The sequence below is a fragment of the Typopeltis vanoorti genome, chromosome 5 (assembly GCF_054136105.1).
Source record: "Typopeltis vanoorti isolate ZY-2024b chromosome 5, IOZ_Tvanoo_1.0, whole genome shotgun sequence".
Taxonomy (NCBI): Eukaryota; Metazoa; Arthropoda; class Arachnida; order Uropygi; family Thelyphonidae; genus Typopeltis; species Typopeltis vanoorti.
In genome coordinates this window covers 43,501,030-43,517,043 of record NC_143553.1, presented here as the reverse complement: position 1 = coordinate 43,517,043, position 16,014 = coordinate 43,501,030, and the positions used below count along the sequence as shown (strand labels likewise).

The 16,014-nt window shown below is 34.7% G+C and overlaps 1 protein-coding gene across 1 annotated transcript in view; it reads left to right on the top strand.

The window, feature by feature from the left end:
- Positions 1–16,014, top strand: part of LOC150106343 (Fanconi anemia group I protein-like) — a 370,741-nt gene that overhangs the window by 61,495 nt on the left and 293,232 nt on the right. Inside the window, exon 3 of the mRNA XM_090392981.1 lies at positions 1,077–1,161. Within this exon, the coding sequence (XP_090249107.1) occupies positions 1,077–1,161 (85 nt within the window). The remainder of the gene's footprint in view (positions 1–1,076; positions 1,162–16,014) is intronic.

Genomic DNA, 16,014 nt, shown 5'->3' with positions numbered 1-16,014 from the left:
TCTTTTGAGATGAAACAGAACTTTCAAGCTGCTTCAGGCCTCCATTAAATAGAATAGTGGTCTCACACTGGATGATGAAATTCACCTCTCTCCTAAAGACACTCAAACATTTATGCCCATGGCTGAATTTGAACTCGCAGCCTGTTGATTGGATAGTGGATATGCTAACCACTCAGTTAACTAGGCTGAAGAATTGTACTTTGGAATTGTAGTAGTGCTAGATTAGATGTCTTCCCAATTTTTATGTATTTATTTATTTAATTTAATTTTTTTTTCTTCTTTCCTGATTGTACCTGTTATTATACTTTGGCTTATGTTTCTCAGACTGCATCATTATAACAATGTGCATAGGAATAAAACCTGTATATCTCATTCCACTTTCAAATTTCTTCCATTGTAAGAACCCTGATTTTCAATTGAAATCAAAGCAAGTTAGTAATTAATGCAAACATAAACAACAGAAAACTTTCCTTATGGTCAAATTATTTTCTTTGCTTCTATTTGATCATGCCTTTTAATACTTTTATCTCTACCATGGGCTGCAAGAAACTTAAAAATTCAGCGTAAATTAAATGTGAATGCATGACTATAAATAATACAGTGCAAGTGGATATGGACTTGTACTTACTCTTGATGTCATGATGACTGTGAACTGATCCTAACTAGGTTTAAATGTAAGCAAAATAGGCTGTCACTCAAAATCAAGAGATCTCCAAGTGCATTTGTAAATAATTAAGTGAGCATGTTCATATGCTATGTCATCCATATACATAGTGTTGCGTGTATGCAATTCTTGGTGAATTAGTTGGGTGGTACCAGAATTTCAAGTATGCTGTCATAATTTTGGTCTTGACGAAAGGAGGTGCCAGACCGTCTGTTTGCCAGAAAATTTATAGTGTACCTGTGGTTAATATTTTAACAGATGCATGATGCAAGGTTATCTCTTATAATGTTTGTAAATTTATTCTTCTTTTTAGTGACTGCGCTTTCATGAACTGATTCTGTAAACTATTAAATTTTTTGTAAATTTATATCTTATATAGTTAAATGTGTGACATAAATGTTGTGTGATTAAGGTCTTCAAGATTTTAAGAGAAGAAGCATGTAGAGGAGAAGGAGGAGGCTTTAGAATTGTACCTGTTTTACAAGTAGTATTTCAGAGTAAGTATTTCAATATTTAATTGGTGTTCATTCTCATTTTTCTTTATGTATATACAGCAAAATCACCCATTTAGAGTGAGGCTTGAGAGACTGCAAATTTATAATCTTTGAACTTTGTAAATTTTTTATAATTTTATAAATTTATAAATCGTTTATAACTTTATAAACTTTATAAATTTATAAATTGTTGATAAATTTATAAGTTATAAATATTATAACAGAAAATTTAGTAAGAAATTTTGTGCTTCTTACATTTGATAAATATGGAACTAGACATTTTAAAGGAATGTGTAGTGGACATATTTTATAACATCTGACTCATGTAGAAAATTAGAATTTATCAAACTCCACTATATTTCATCGTATGTTACAAGGACATCATCATAGAGAGAGAAGAAAAGATCACTTAAACACATTCAAAACATAAGTCATGTAGCATGTGTTTATGTGCTTGAGTCTTGTTCACAACTGAGTTAACAGGAAAATGTACTATTATATTTCATATAAAAACAGTGGATAGCTTTATATTTCAAAGCAAGGACAATAATTATATATATATAAATTACAAACAGTTAATGGTGATTACTTTCCAAAACGTTGAGACTGGCATGAAAAATTCTCTATTCACCAACATACTACTTCAGGAAACTCTTAGATTCTAACAAGCTGATATCTTCATAGTTTGGTCCTGCTCAGAGTCCAAATTACTGCAATTTCTGATAAAATTAAACTCCATGCACTCCTGTATCAACTTCACTATTGAATGTGAATCCAACAATAGTCTTGACTTTCTGGATAGTTGCTGAAAGTTTTCATTTGGTTACAAAGCTTGTCAAGAAGTTATATTCTTGTTTATTCCTTTTTTTTCCAAATGTAAATTATACTTGTGACAGTTTAATTTACTTATGAAGTATCTTCATGACTATGCTACTTTTATGCAGAGGTTGATCACTTCATGTCAGTTTGCCTTAGTATCCCATAATTCAAAGCACACTTTCTTTTCGACATGCATAGTGCTATGCATTAAGAGAGGCTCACTACCCAGACTGTTTCAATATTTGTTGAGATCCCAGAGTGATATACTCTTAATACATAGCATTGTGCATATCCAAAAGGAAGTGTGCTTTTGGATATGCACACTTTGGATATGGGATTCTAAGGGAATTGACATGAAGTCATTAGCCTCTATATTTAAGTAGCTAGCCTAGTTGTGAAGATGCACATGAATTTTGTTTGTTTACACATGGAAAAATAATTAAACAAGAATAAAATTTCTTGGCAAGTATAATTTACTTTGTAACTTAGTGAAAAACTTTCTACAACTATCTCTGATCCAGAGTTTAAATAATAAGGTGACATATCTTTTTACTACTTGTATATAAGAAATATGACTCCTGTATTAATTCACACTTAGTATCTTCTTTTTTCACTAAAGGTCGAAGCCAGTCTGGGCAGTGACCCTCCCTCAAAGGAAGTGTGCTTTGCATTATGGGATACTAAGGCAACTAATGTAAAGTGATCAGTCTCTTGTGTATAAGTAGCCTAGTTGTGAAGATACTTCACATGTAAACATTATTTGCTCACACTTGGAAAATAATTAAAGAAGAATATAATTTCTTGGTAAGTATAATTTACTTTCTGGATACTTTAATAATCTATACTGCTACAGGCAGTAATGAATTTTCTGTTCATAGAAATACCTTCCTTCACAAATATCTACATTCATCCTTCTTCACACCATCATCTTTCACAGAAGACAAGTATTATCAAAATTCTAATACATGGAGTTCACGCAATCCGTTCTTCTGACATCTTTTTGATGAAAGAATTAATCAACTCAACTGACATCTTTTATTCCCTTATAGGGAGTAGGTGAAGCCTTTTTAACCCTATCTAGCTTTTGGAGACTGAGTGGGCAGTTCAATCTCCACCTGTAGCCAATCAGTGATGGTTTGTCCATGACTGTCACTAATTATAAGCAGCAACTGATGAAGAGATAGAGAAACAAGTGCCGCAATCTCTTGGTACCTAACAGAATATGTTACTGACTGAAATAATGTGGGTTTTATGGTCAATTTTCTTGAGTTAAATAAAATAAAAATCATGTTGATAACTAATGTATATAACAACAAATAACAATAAAACACAAATAACTATATAACAATAAAAAAACAACAACCCAGAAATTTATCAATAAGAATCATTCCTAAGCCAGACCACAATCTTTGGTTAAAAAAATGTCCGTATCGTATTTTAAACAAATATCAGAACATATAGCGCATATTCTTCACATAAACTTTCATATCAGCTCAGAAATTTCTTTTGTACCATCTGCCAAAGATAAATTACCACCTATTTCCCTACATTGTGTTTATTAAACCCTGCTCATGTCGACTTTGTTATTCTGGACAGATAGGCAGTTCTGCTAAGATTATAATTCAAGAACATCAGGAATACATCAAATTATTAAAATATGAGAAGCTTGACCTTGCTTACCATTTCATTGACACTACACAGAGAGTTCTTTGGAATCAAATGGAGATTCTTCATTTCAGTATATTTAAGTTCAATCATCTATTTTTTGAGATTTGTGAAACTTTATGATGCACTGTCTAAATGTTAACTGCTCTGATTTTCTGCAAGTTTCGAAGTTTTGCGAAGTAATCACCAATAACTGTTTTATATAATAATTATAATATTTTATTTTACATACACCAGGTTTAAAATAGCTTGGCATCTTTAACATGTATTATACCCAAGGTAAAAACACTTTCTACATATATATATATATATATATATATATATATATATACATTTATTGTGGTTGATGTTTTGAATATCTTAACTGATCATTTATTCTCTTCTTGACGATGTCCTTGTAACATAAGATGAAATATATTGGCTTGTAATAAATTCTAAAGTTTTATACATGTGTCAGCTGTTATAAAAATACAATATAAGAGGTATGGAGGGCTGATATTATGTTTATTTCCCATGAGAAGATATTAAAAAATTTCTTCTGAATCTTGCTATCTTGATAGGTAAAGATTGTTATAATATTTTCAATTTAATATGGATTTGTGTGTGTGTGCATTCGTGCACACACGTTGCATACATGTGCATCTTTTATTCTATTGTAAATATATAAACACATGGTCTTTGTTATTTCTTGAGTGAATGTGGCGCAATAAAAGTAAAATATGTTATACTGTTTATTCAACCTTTCAAAACTAATCATTTGAACACCAGTCTAAAATTAATTCAGACTGATGTTCAAATTAATTCAGACTCATTAATTGTTTGAAGCCTATTAATTTTTGTGACCCTTTGTGTGACCCTATTAATGATAGCTCATTAATTAGTCTGTTATATATGGTAGCCAGTAATAAAATAAATTTTCACAAATTTGTTTTTGTGATGAGGTGCTTAAGGGTCAAAGCTGTATAACTGAGAGGAGACCTCCACATTGCCTTTAAAGGAATACGGAGAACCAACCAGGGCTTCTGACCTAATGTCCAATCCTCACCTTCTCGTGGTGCACCCTGTTGGGTATCTACCTGGATACTGAACGAACGAGGATGGGCTGGCAATTTGGGATTTAGGTGACCAAATTGTAATTCTTATTGGCTTAAATCAAATCATAAAATGATGGTACAACGTGACAAAATTTCATTCAGGCTGGGGTGTCGCCTGGTTAAACAAGGGCCCCAATTGTTTTCACCAGGGAACCAGGGTGAACAGCGAAAAGTCACTTACTGGAACAAATCTGAAAAAACACCCCAACTCAACATCACCAGAGTTAAAGGTCGGTACTATCAACATAAGAAGCCTGAATGGCAAAGAAATGGAGCTAGCTGAGGAATTAGATAAGTAACAGATTAACATAATAGGAGTGACTGAAACAAAAAAGACAGAAACTGGTGAGATCTTTCTGAGCAATAAATACAAAATGTTATATTCAGGCAATGACAATCAAGGAAAAGAAGGAGTTGCCATAGTATTCAACACAAAATACGAGGCTAATCTTCTTGAATGGCAGGCAGTGTCAAGTAGAGTGATTTGGGCAAATATCAGAATGGGGAACTGGACAATGAGACTTATTTGTGCCTATGGTCCCACAGAAGGTTCTACTAAGGTAGAAGTGAAGGAATTTTTTTGAGGCTCTAGAGAAAGCTACTGACACAATGAAAAAGAAAAAGTTGGTCCTTGTTGGGGAATGTGCACACGCATGGAGAGAAGAGGCAAGGAATAAGAAACGTCTCATTGACTATGTTATTGTTGATAATGCTGTATTCTTCCTGGTGCAGGACAACAGAGTGCACAGAGGATTTGAAATTGGAAGTCATCACTATTTAGTTTGAGCAGGATAAAACTGAATTTCATATTGAAAAGAATAACTAAAGCAAATAAAAGTTGAGCAGCTCTCAGATGTGAACTGTAGACTAAAATACACAAATATTATTCAAGAAAAAATGAAAGAGTTTCAGAACAGGAACCAAACCTTGGAGATTCAGTGGTAAGCCCTGAAGAAAACACTGATTGATTTAGCAAGAGAGGCATGTGGTGAGGTTGTCTGTCTGCAAGGATAGAAAAATCAGAACTCCATGGTGGACACAGGAAGTTAAAGAGGCAGTGAAGGAAAAGAAGAAAGCATATCAAAAGTTCCTGGCAAATAAGTCAGCTTGTGCTATTAGAGAATACAGAGACAAATGTAAGAAAGCTAAACACTATGTAAAACTAGCTAAACAAAAGTCATTGGAGGACTTTGGCAAGAACATAGAAAATAAATATCAAGAAGGTGGCAAAATATTTTGGAGGTTATTGAAGAAGCTTAGAAATGAGGAAAGAGTACTGTAAAAGGAGTTAGAGATGATAAAGGTGACATGAAAAGGGGAGAAAAAGATATCCTTGAAGTGTGGAGTAATTACTTCGAGAAATTGCTAAATGAAACAAGCAGTGATAGTACAGTTGTAAAAAGTACTCAACAGGCATACAGTCAGGAATACATATCCATACTTGAAGTAGAAAAAGCCATCAAAGGCTTTAAATGTGGAAAGGCAGCAGGAGTAGATGATATTTGACCAGAAATGCTGAAGTATGGTGGTATAAAAGTCTTGCAGTGGCTGCACTGCATAGTTCAGAAAGCCTGGACAGAGGGACGAATTCCCGATGATTGGAGTAGAGCTGTCATAATACCCATATATAAAAAAGGGAAATAAAACTGAATGTGAGAATTGCAGAGGTATTTCCCTACTGAGTGTTCCTGGTAAGATATGTGCAAGTATACTTGAGAAACGGTTGAGAAGAATTGTAGAAGAAAACCTTGGTGAAGAACAAGCTGGATTCCGACCAAATAGAGGCTGTCAGGATCAGATCTTCACTTTACGAAAATAGCTCAGAAAGCATGGGAATATAACAAAGATCTGTATTTAAGTTTTATCTATCTGGAAAAGGCATATAAACAAGGTGCCAAGAGAGAAGCTATTCAATATGCAACAGCTATATGGTATCAATGGGGCATTATATCGAGCACTACTCAGTCTTTATTTGAGTTGCAAGTCAGCAGTTAGAATTGAAGGAAGTACAGGAAGTTGGTTTAATGTTAAATCTGGTGTGAAACAAGGATGTACATTATCCCCTCTGTTATTCATTATCTATATGGATCGCATTATGAAGGAAAGTGGAATTAAACATGATATCAGAATTGGATATGTTAATGTATGCTCTCTGCTTTATGCAGAAGATGTTATACAGCTAAATAATCCACTATAAGTTTGCTAGATTCCCTGACTAAATTGAATAACTGTTGTAATAGATATGGTATGAAGGTCAGCATTAAAAAGAGAAAGACGATGAAAATAGGTAGAATTGTTGAAAATGTCAACTGTGTTGTGAATGGAGAACCTGTGGAATAAGTAAAACATTTCAGCTACTTAGGCACGATTTTTACTGAAGATGGTAAATTAAATATGGAAATAGACAACAGAATCAACAAAGCTGGTATAGTAAGCAGTCAATTGAATAAATTCATATGGAATACGAGAGAAATTAGTCAGAACACTAAATTAGCTGTATACAAGACAGTGTTCAAACCAGTTTTAACTTATGGATCTGAGAGCTGAGTCAGAAGTAAAGCCCAGAGACCAAAGACTAGAGATCGCAGATATGAGAGTCCTGAGGAAGATTATAGGCATGAACAGATGGCATCAATGGCAATATCACATTAAAAACAAGGATATTAGGAAAGAACTAGACATTGTCAACATCCAGGAATGCGTTAGCAGAGCTAATCTCAGGTGGTTTGGTCACTTAAACAGAATGGGTGAGGAAAGATTAGCAAAGCAAGTGTTCTCTGCCAGGTTGGCAGAAAAACGACCCAGAGGAAGACCAAGATATAGGTGAATTGATATTGTACAAAGTTCCTTAGATGACAGAAATATAAGATCTGATAATATCGGAGTCTTGTAGGAAAATTGTAGATAGGAAGTTAGTAATGATGTAAATTTTTCATGTAGTACTATCATATCCTGTATACCCCTTGTGAGGGTACATGGCAGAAATTTGATGATGGTGATGATGTTTTTGTGATACAACATTGATGTTTATTCTTCCTTTCATTAAGATTTAGCTGAGAAATATCAGTATATTTATGTATAAAAGATACATTATTTAGTTAAATTGGTGTAAATGTAGAAATTGCAAGTATTTACATGTAAGGTCTATTATTGCCATTCCTGTGCTGTTATAAGAATGAATTTCGTTGTGCAGACTTCCACAGAAGTAATGCACAAGCTAAATCAATATGTACTGCCAATTTTTGCCATTGTATATCACAGCACTAAAAGATATCTTCTGTTTCATAGTATAGACTTTCATTTCCTGCTGGCCATTATTAGAATAATGTTGATACAAATTTGTATTTAGAAGTAATTAATTTTGTGCATTTATATTTATTTAGTTTATATATTAATTTGCATTTATAAGCAATTCATTTCATTTGTTTATTTATTTATTAAGTATTCATATTGCATTTATTTACTTTTTTATTCTTAAATAGTAATCATCAGGAATCATCTTTTTCTTCAGTTTTTCCTCCTCTGCACCTTATTTATGTTTTGTATATTATTTTCCATTCTTTCATTTTACTGACTGAATTTTATTTATGTTTATAAACTTAAACATAAATAAAAGTTCCATTGCTCTGATTTGAAAATTAACACGTGGCAACTTTACCATTAGTAAATAAATTCATTGCTAAAGTTGTCTCTTATCATTTTCAAAATCGTTAATTTATATATATTTTATTTTCAGGCATGTGAAATTTGATTTTATCCTTGGGAACAAACAGAATAAATAAAATATGAATCAAAAAAGTTAAAATATTGACGGACAGTAAAGGAAATTCCAAGTAAAACAATATACTTTATCAAGCAGGCACATAGCTAGTAACATTACAGTTAATCTGCTATTTGCTCTACAATCACCAGTAGTGGATTATTCAGTGAAAGTTTGGAAGTGTAGAGTCAGGGGAAACTAGGATGTTTAGTAGGGATGCAGGTGAATGTGGGTTCGTAACTGGGAAGTGATCACGTGATGCTAAATGTACCACCCCAGGTTCTTAACTTTAGCGAGCTAGGCAACAGTGTGTAAGGCAGGTTGTGGGATGAAGGGAATATTACAGTTTATGTGGTATCTCCAGATACCACATAAACTGTTAATCGAAAGACAATTAGTCTAATGAACAATTCATCGAACTACAATTCATCAAAAATGCAATTCATAGATAAAACAATTCATCAAAAATTTTAACTTTTCGAAAATATTATGATAAAAGTGATTCATTTAGAACAAAAACTGAACTGTGCAGAGTGAGATAGCAATGCTACTTTAATAGGGAGGACCTGAAAACCAAATCACAACTAGCGACACCAAACTGGACAGAATTATTCGGACTCTCCCGGGATAGACAGAAGTGGAGAGAGGCCTCATCATCATCCATATAGATGATGGAAGAGAGAAGAAGATTATTTCTTATTGTCTTTCTTGTCCAATAACTGTTTCATGTCTGATCATGAGACTGATTTGCCTGTTTCCGGGAGGAAAAGCCCAGCCTAAACAGGCTCCATTATTATTATTGTTACTAGTAGTAGTATGCAACTTCAATACAGCAATTATTATGGGATGAATTTCATTCAGATTCGCTATTTGAAAATGTCGAACCATTCCAGTTTTCAGTTTAGCTATATTCGAGGCAAAAAAGAAATAATGTGACCAAATTATGTATTACAATAACTCTCTGACTTAGCAGAATTAGTAGAAGTTGTCAGTACAAGAAGTACTGACAACTTCTACTAATTCCACTACAAAAACTGAACCGTGCAGACAGCTTCTTGCTGTCTGCTTTTTGTTCTAAATGGATCACTTTTATCATAACAATTTCGAAAAAAAGTTTCGAAATGATGTTAGCAATTCAGCTTTGGCTGGATCAATTTAATGAAATTTTAGTTAAAATTTAGTTTTCGGTGGATTGCTCATTCGATGAATTGCTCATTCGATGAATTGCCTTTCGATGAACTGTTTTTTGATGAATTTTCATGGAACCAGTTTATACATATTAATTCCAGAAGTATTTGAAATAAGGGAGAGGAATTTTTGGCCTTGGTCAACTCAAATTGGCCAAAAGTTATAGACATTAGATATTAGTTGACTGAGGATGATATACAAATTGAATGCAAAGGATATATTTTCATCTGAGAGGACAGAAGGAACAGGATTGGAGGGATTGTGCTAATAATAGCTGAAGAATTGAAGCCAAAAAGAGTAGAAATATATTAAGAGTAGAAATATATAAATGGATAAAGGATTAAACTAAATTTATTATAGAAATATATTAGGAGGACAGAGATACAGAGAGTAGTTCATTTGAGGCTATCTGTTGAAAGTAGAGACCAACAGGATGAAATATGTATTGGTTGCTGCTATATCCAGAGGGTATAAGAGTGAAAATAATTGAGACACAAGGTTTGAGAGTGCTAGATCTGGCCATAACATAAGAGAACTTGACAGAAACCAATCTATCCAATCTGCCTCTCCTTGCAAAAGAGCGGTCACATAATTTTGATCTGGGAGGTTGCCAGACATGCAAAATTTTCTATTAAGGAGAGTTATATGTGGAATTACAAAGCATGTTGAAGGGGGAGAGATGTTGATGATGCATTGGGAGTGGTCAAGGGGTGTTTGAAGAAAGCAATATCAGAATGTATACTCAGAGTAAGAAGGATAAATCAGGTATGAGTTAGATGGATGAATAGCATTATTAAGCAGGAGTTGCAGACAAAAACAAAGTTGTGGAGGTAGTTTAAAGAAAGTGGTGACTAGCATGTGCATGAGTAGTGCAAGTTACAGGCAAGAAAGGCAACTTGTATGATAAAGGAGGGTCAAAGCTAATTATGATAGAAAGCTAGCTGACGAGGCTAAAAGAAATTCGAAAGAGTAGGATTTCTTTCAGCTATGTGGTAAGTAAATGGAAGAATGACCATGGAAGGATGACCTTAAAAAGTGCTAATGGTGGGGAGGTAACAGAAGCAAAGCAAATAGTTGAGTTATTTGCAAGGATGTATCATCTAGGTGATGATGTTGCAATGGCGGATGTGACAGTGACTGATGGGAGAATTGAGGATGAAGAATTGGAGGTGCTTAGAATATTGCAGAATCTCATTGCAAATGTGCCATATAATTCCACATTGACCTGTGTATTACGAGAATGTGCAAGGGAGTTATCATCTCCTCTGACAAGGCTGTTTAATTTAATCTTTAGTACTGGGAAGGTGCCAGTGAAGTGTAAAGAGGACAGAATTGTCCTATTGCATAAAGATAGCTCCAGGACAGAAGTAGGAAATTATAGGCCAATCAGTATCTCAGGAGCGATGGTTACGGTATTGGAAAAATTGGTTAAAGACAGAATTCAAGACTGGATAACTAGTTAGGAATATGATAGTTTATAAGGGGCAACATGGTTTTGTGAAGGGGTAGGTGTCTTGCCTTAATAATTTGCTCACTTTTTATAATAAAGTGACAGTGGAGTTGGATATGAGAAATGACTGCTCAGTGATTCTACTGGACTTTTCAAAGATATTTGATAGGATTCCATATAGAGCTCTGTTGCATAGATTGGAACAAATGTTTATAGACATGAATCGGATGATTTGGATTGGAGTGGATGGAGTTAAGTACAGGAGAAGGCAGTGACTAATTGTGTACTACAGGGCTCAGTACTTAGTCCTCTTTTGTTTAATTTGTACATCAGTGATAAAGGAAATGATTTCACATGAAACATTCTGTGATTTGCTGATGATGCAAAACTGGGAAGAGTGATAGTAAATTAATGTGATGTAGATGTCTTGCAGGATGACTTAAATAGTCCGACAAATGGCTGCCAGTTTAATGTGGCTAAATGTAAGGTGATGCACTTTGAGAAGAGATCACAAGCTCTGTGCTGTATTCATGGAACTGAACCAAACTGCTCGAAAGTGATGAGACCAGGAGATGATTGTGGATAGGGAATTGTAGTTTACAGGCATATTGGAAAAGTAGCCAGAACGGTACATCAGATTACGTGGCTGTTGAAGAACATACTAACATGCAGGGGAGGTTATTGTTCATCTTTATAGGGCTTTAATAAAACAAAATCTGGACTTCTGCATGAAGATTTGGTCACGAGTCTGTGTTGAAGAAGGAGAGGATCCAGTAGATGGAATGTGTCCTATGAGAATAGATTGAAGATCTGTTGGCTTCAAAAACTAGTTGATCAGCAAAAAAGAAGAGATATGATAGAAGCATATGAGTTATTAAAGGGGTTTTATAGGATTGATGCTGAAGACATTTTTCAGTAATATTTCAAGTGTGTTAGGACTAGATTTTTTGCTTGGAGGATGGTGAATGGGCAGTTATGAGTGCTTAGTCAGTGAATGAGTTTAACGGAGTATAATATGTATTATGTGAGTAATGGGTCTCCCATGATGACTTCTGACTTCATGGTGATACCTGTATAATACTTATAAATCTCACTGTTGCAAAAATGTCCTAATCCCAAGCACGATGCATTTTGTTCTACAAAAAGTTAACAATTTTTTTTTTTTTGTAATTTCTCTTGTCACATATGCAAGCATATTTACTGTTCATCAAATTACAGACCTAATTGTTTCATTTGTATCACAAAATAAATTGAAAGCTGATGAAAAGTATTGGTACTTAGTCACTAAACAAACTGTTTTTTTTTGGGGGGGGGGAGTTGTCATGATTTGAAAATGTTAGTTACGATTTGAAAATATTACAGTTCACTCATGAATATTAAATTCTCACTTCTCCGTCCATCCAAGATGGCCTGAATCCCCTGATAAGGGGGTTATAGGCAGTTAATGCAGCTAACTTGTCATTCCTCTTCTGCATCTCCTAAGGACAAGTATTTTGTGTCTATAGATATGTGTGTTCACTGGACAGTTTTGCCTGTTTTGATGAATGAAAAACTTTTTTTACCCCGAGAAACTTGTCTGGGATGAGTTTCTGGGAGGAAAAACGCTCTGCATCTGTACGAGACTTGGTAACTCATCTTTAATTGAAAAGTCTGGTCAAGGTTCCTTGCATCGTAGACGGGATTCGAACCAGGTCTTTTCAAACAATTAGCTCTGAAACCATCTGAGCTACAGAGGCTCCATTTGTACTTCTAAAACATAATCCAACAATCAAAGACACAGCTGCTGTTTAAATCTTTTAGGTTATTATTGTCTTATGTCTGTTTCTTGTCTTTTTATTTTATTTGGGAATGTAAAGATTGCTGCCTACCAGTGTGCCCTTTTTTTATTTTTTATGTGAATTCCATCCACACAAGTATGTAAACCTGTATATATCTAATATTAGTGCTATGGATAGGCTAAGGGTTAGGTAATCCAAGAAACCTGCTCTAAGAGAAGATGGTTTCTTAGAGCTATTTTACAGATTCATAAACATCCATGTTCCATGGGATGCTGTCTATTTGGCCATACAAAATGTATTGCCAATACTTTCAGAATTCCCATTGTTGCACCTTTAATGTGAAAGCAGCATACATGTTCTAGACCTTGAATGCATACTTATGCCTCTTTTACGAGTAGAACTCCACTAGGAGTAGTTATTGCAAGTTATTTCTCTAAAATCTAACAGTACTATTCCCCCCCCCCACCCACAAAAAATATTGACAATATTACTGATAAAAAAAAAAAAAAAGCCGGGGGGAGGAAGTATTTATTCACTCAAACCCACATGTATGTGGGTTTGAGTGAATAATTTCCTTAACTGCTTAAGAAATTTTTCCCAGGGGCAGAACTGTCTTCCTGAATAGAAATGAATGTAGTCTTTGATCATTAACTGCAGATTGATAAATGCTTTCTGTGAACTTGTGGACTTCCATAGCTATATGCATTGCAAATCACAGGAAGATACTAAGGACATTACAGGTAAGTGGGTAAGACTTCAAAAATAATCATAGATTCTAAATGCATGTAAACTTGGTATTCCTGCTTCTGCTTATTTGCTAATCATGTTATAAATAGCTGTCTCTCATTAACCTTGCTGTCCATAGTATTCAAATTATTTCAAGTTTCAAGATCTTCCATAGCAAATGTCTTAAATAGTAATCTCCAGTGGGGTAAAGATTATCTAGTGAACTTCAGTGCTAGTAAAACACAGTTCTTATTACTGGAAGAAAGATCTCACTTTATTGCGTATTAGGTATCATACTAATCTTACCTACAATCAAGATGTCTTTCTGGATTGATTTTCATATCTAGTTTATCACATCTCTGGTCTTCTGAGGCTCCAAAAAACTTGGTGTCCTCGTTTTGAAACACTACTTCTCCCTTGCATAAATCTTTCAGCACTATAAATCTCAAATCTGTATTACCTTAGAATATATTTGGATTACTGCACCAAAAACCTCTCTAATTAAGCATTTTCTCTAAGAATGCTCGATTGTATCAGAAGAGGGGCAGTCCATGTAATAGAACCCTTTCCTCATAAACTCCCTCTGATTGCTTTCTCAGATATGTCCATTTCTTCATCATGTCTTCTTTATAGTATTTTCTTTGGTGCTGCTTTATTGAACTGCTCACCTCCATTTCTCCACCTCCCACTAATCATATAAGAATGCATACTGCTGTTGATCAACTTCTTTGTGCTAACTTCTCATTCTTTTTCATTCCATCTACCTCTGTTCCATGGAACTGCCTTGTCTTTGCCCTTTTCCCAAATGAATTCAGCTTCCAGTTCTTCAAGAAACTTAACAGATTTCTTCTTTCTCCCTTATTACTTGCCCATTGGTGATACATAACTGTTAATTTTTAGGGAAAGATAACGTATACTATTATATTAATTAAAAAACTTTAATTAATACTTCCAATATTTCATATCTACCATATAATGTCACATTATCATCTTCAGGGAACATAAAAAATAATGATATGTGCACGCAGGCACTAACACTGGACAAATATGGCTGAAGACAACAACTGAAGTCGGTCCAAGTCCTAAAAGGTGCCACCTAGTGGGCTAAATTGGATAGTAGTCTTGGCTGTTGGGCTGATGTTCTAAGAATGCAAGCTTCCCATATTTGGGGCAGTCTCATGCATACAAATTTTCTGAGGTTTGGGGAGTTTTTTAGAGCTGAGGCTGATTCTAGGAATAATCTCTCATATTTAAACTTGCTGCGGTGTAGTAAGGTGGCTTTCTTCCAGCGTATTTTATGGCTGATGTCCAAAGCATGGTCAGCAAGTCCTGAATGGCTGTATTGGTGGAAACAGATATAATCCTTATGTTCAGATATCCTGATATTAGCTGTCCTGCCTGTTTGGCCGTAGTAAGACAATTTGCAACTACAAGGGACCTGGTATACTCCAGGTAGGTCTAGGTGAAGTAGCTGGTCCTTGGGGAAGTGGATAAGAGATGCCAATTTTTATATGGTTTGTAACAAGTTGTCAAGTCATATTTTTTTAGGATTTTTGTTAACTTTTCAGAAATACCCCGAATATAAGGAATGGTGATAGATTTAGAGTAGTCATTGTTATGGAGAGGGGGGGGGTAGGTTAATTGGTTTTAATATTTTTTGGATTATATGGGGGGGGGGTTGTAGCCATTAGCTAAAAAGGTGTTAAGAATATGGTGAAGTTCAGGAGTAAGGGTATTGTTATTTGAACTGATTAATTTTGCCCTGTTATATAGGGATTTTATAATCCCATATTGTTGGGGGGGGGTGATTGCTGGTGAATGTATCTACCTGTATGTGTAGGTTTTCTGTAAATAGAGAAAGCCAGGGATCCATCAGGCTGGCGTGTAATCAGAGTGTCTAGGAAAGGGAGATTGTTATTGTTTTCTTTTTCCAAGGTAAACTGGATCCTGGGGTGTTGATTGTTTAAGTTTGATAAGAAGTTGTGGAATGTGTCCAAGCCCTGCAGCCAAATAGCAAACACATCATCTACATAGCATAGCCAAACAGTAGGTTTAAGTGGAGCTGAGTTTAAGGCTTTTTCTTCAAAGGTCTCCATAAGGAAGTTGGCAAGAGGTGGAGAGAGAGAGAGTGGAGAACCCATGGCTGTCCCCTCGATTTGTTAATAGAATTTTCCTTGCCAAATGAAATAGCCTGAGTTCATGGTGAAGTGAATAGGACCGAGATATCAGGAGGAAATTTGGCTTGGATGAGATCCAAAGTATCTTTAAGTGGGACATTGGTGAATAAGGAGGAGACATTAAAACTGACCATTATGTTAGTGTGTTGGAGTGAGAGGTTTTCTATACTGGCTTTAAAGTGGGCTGATTTTTTTGTGT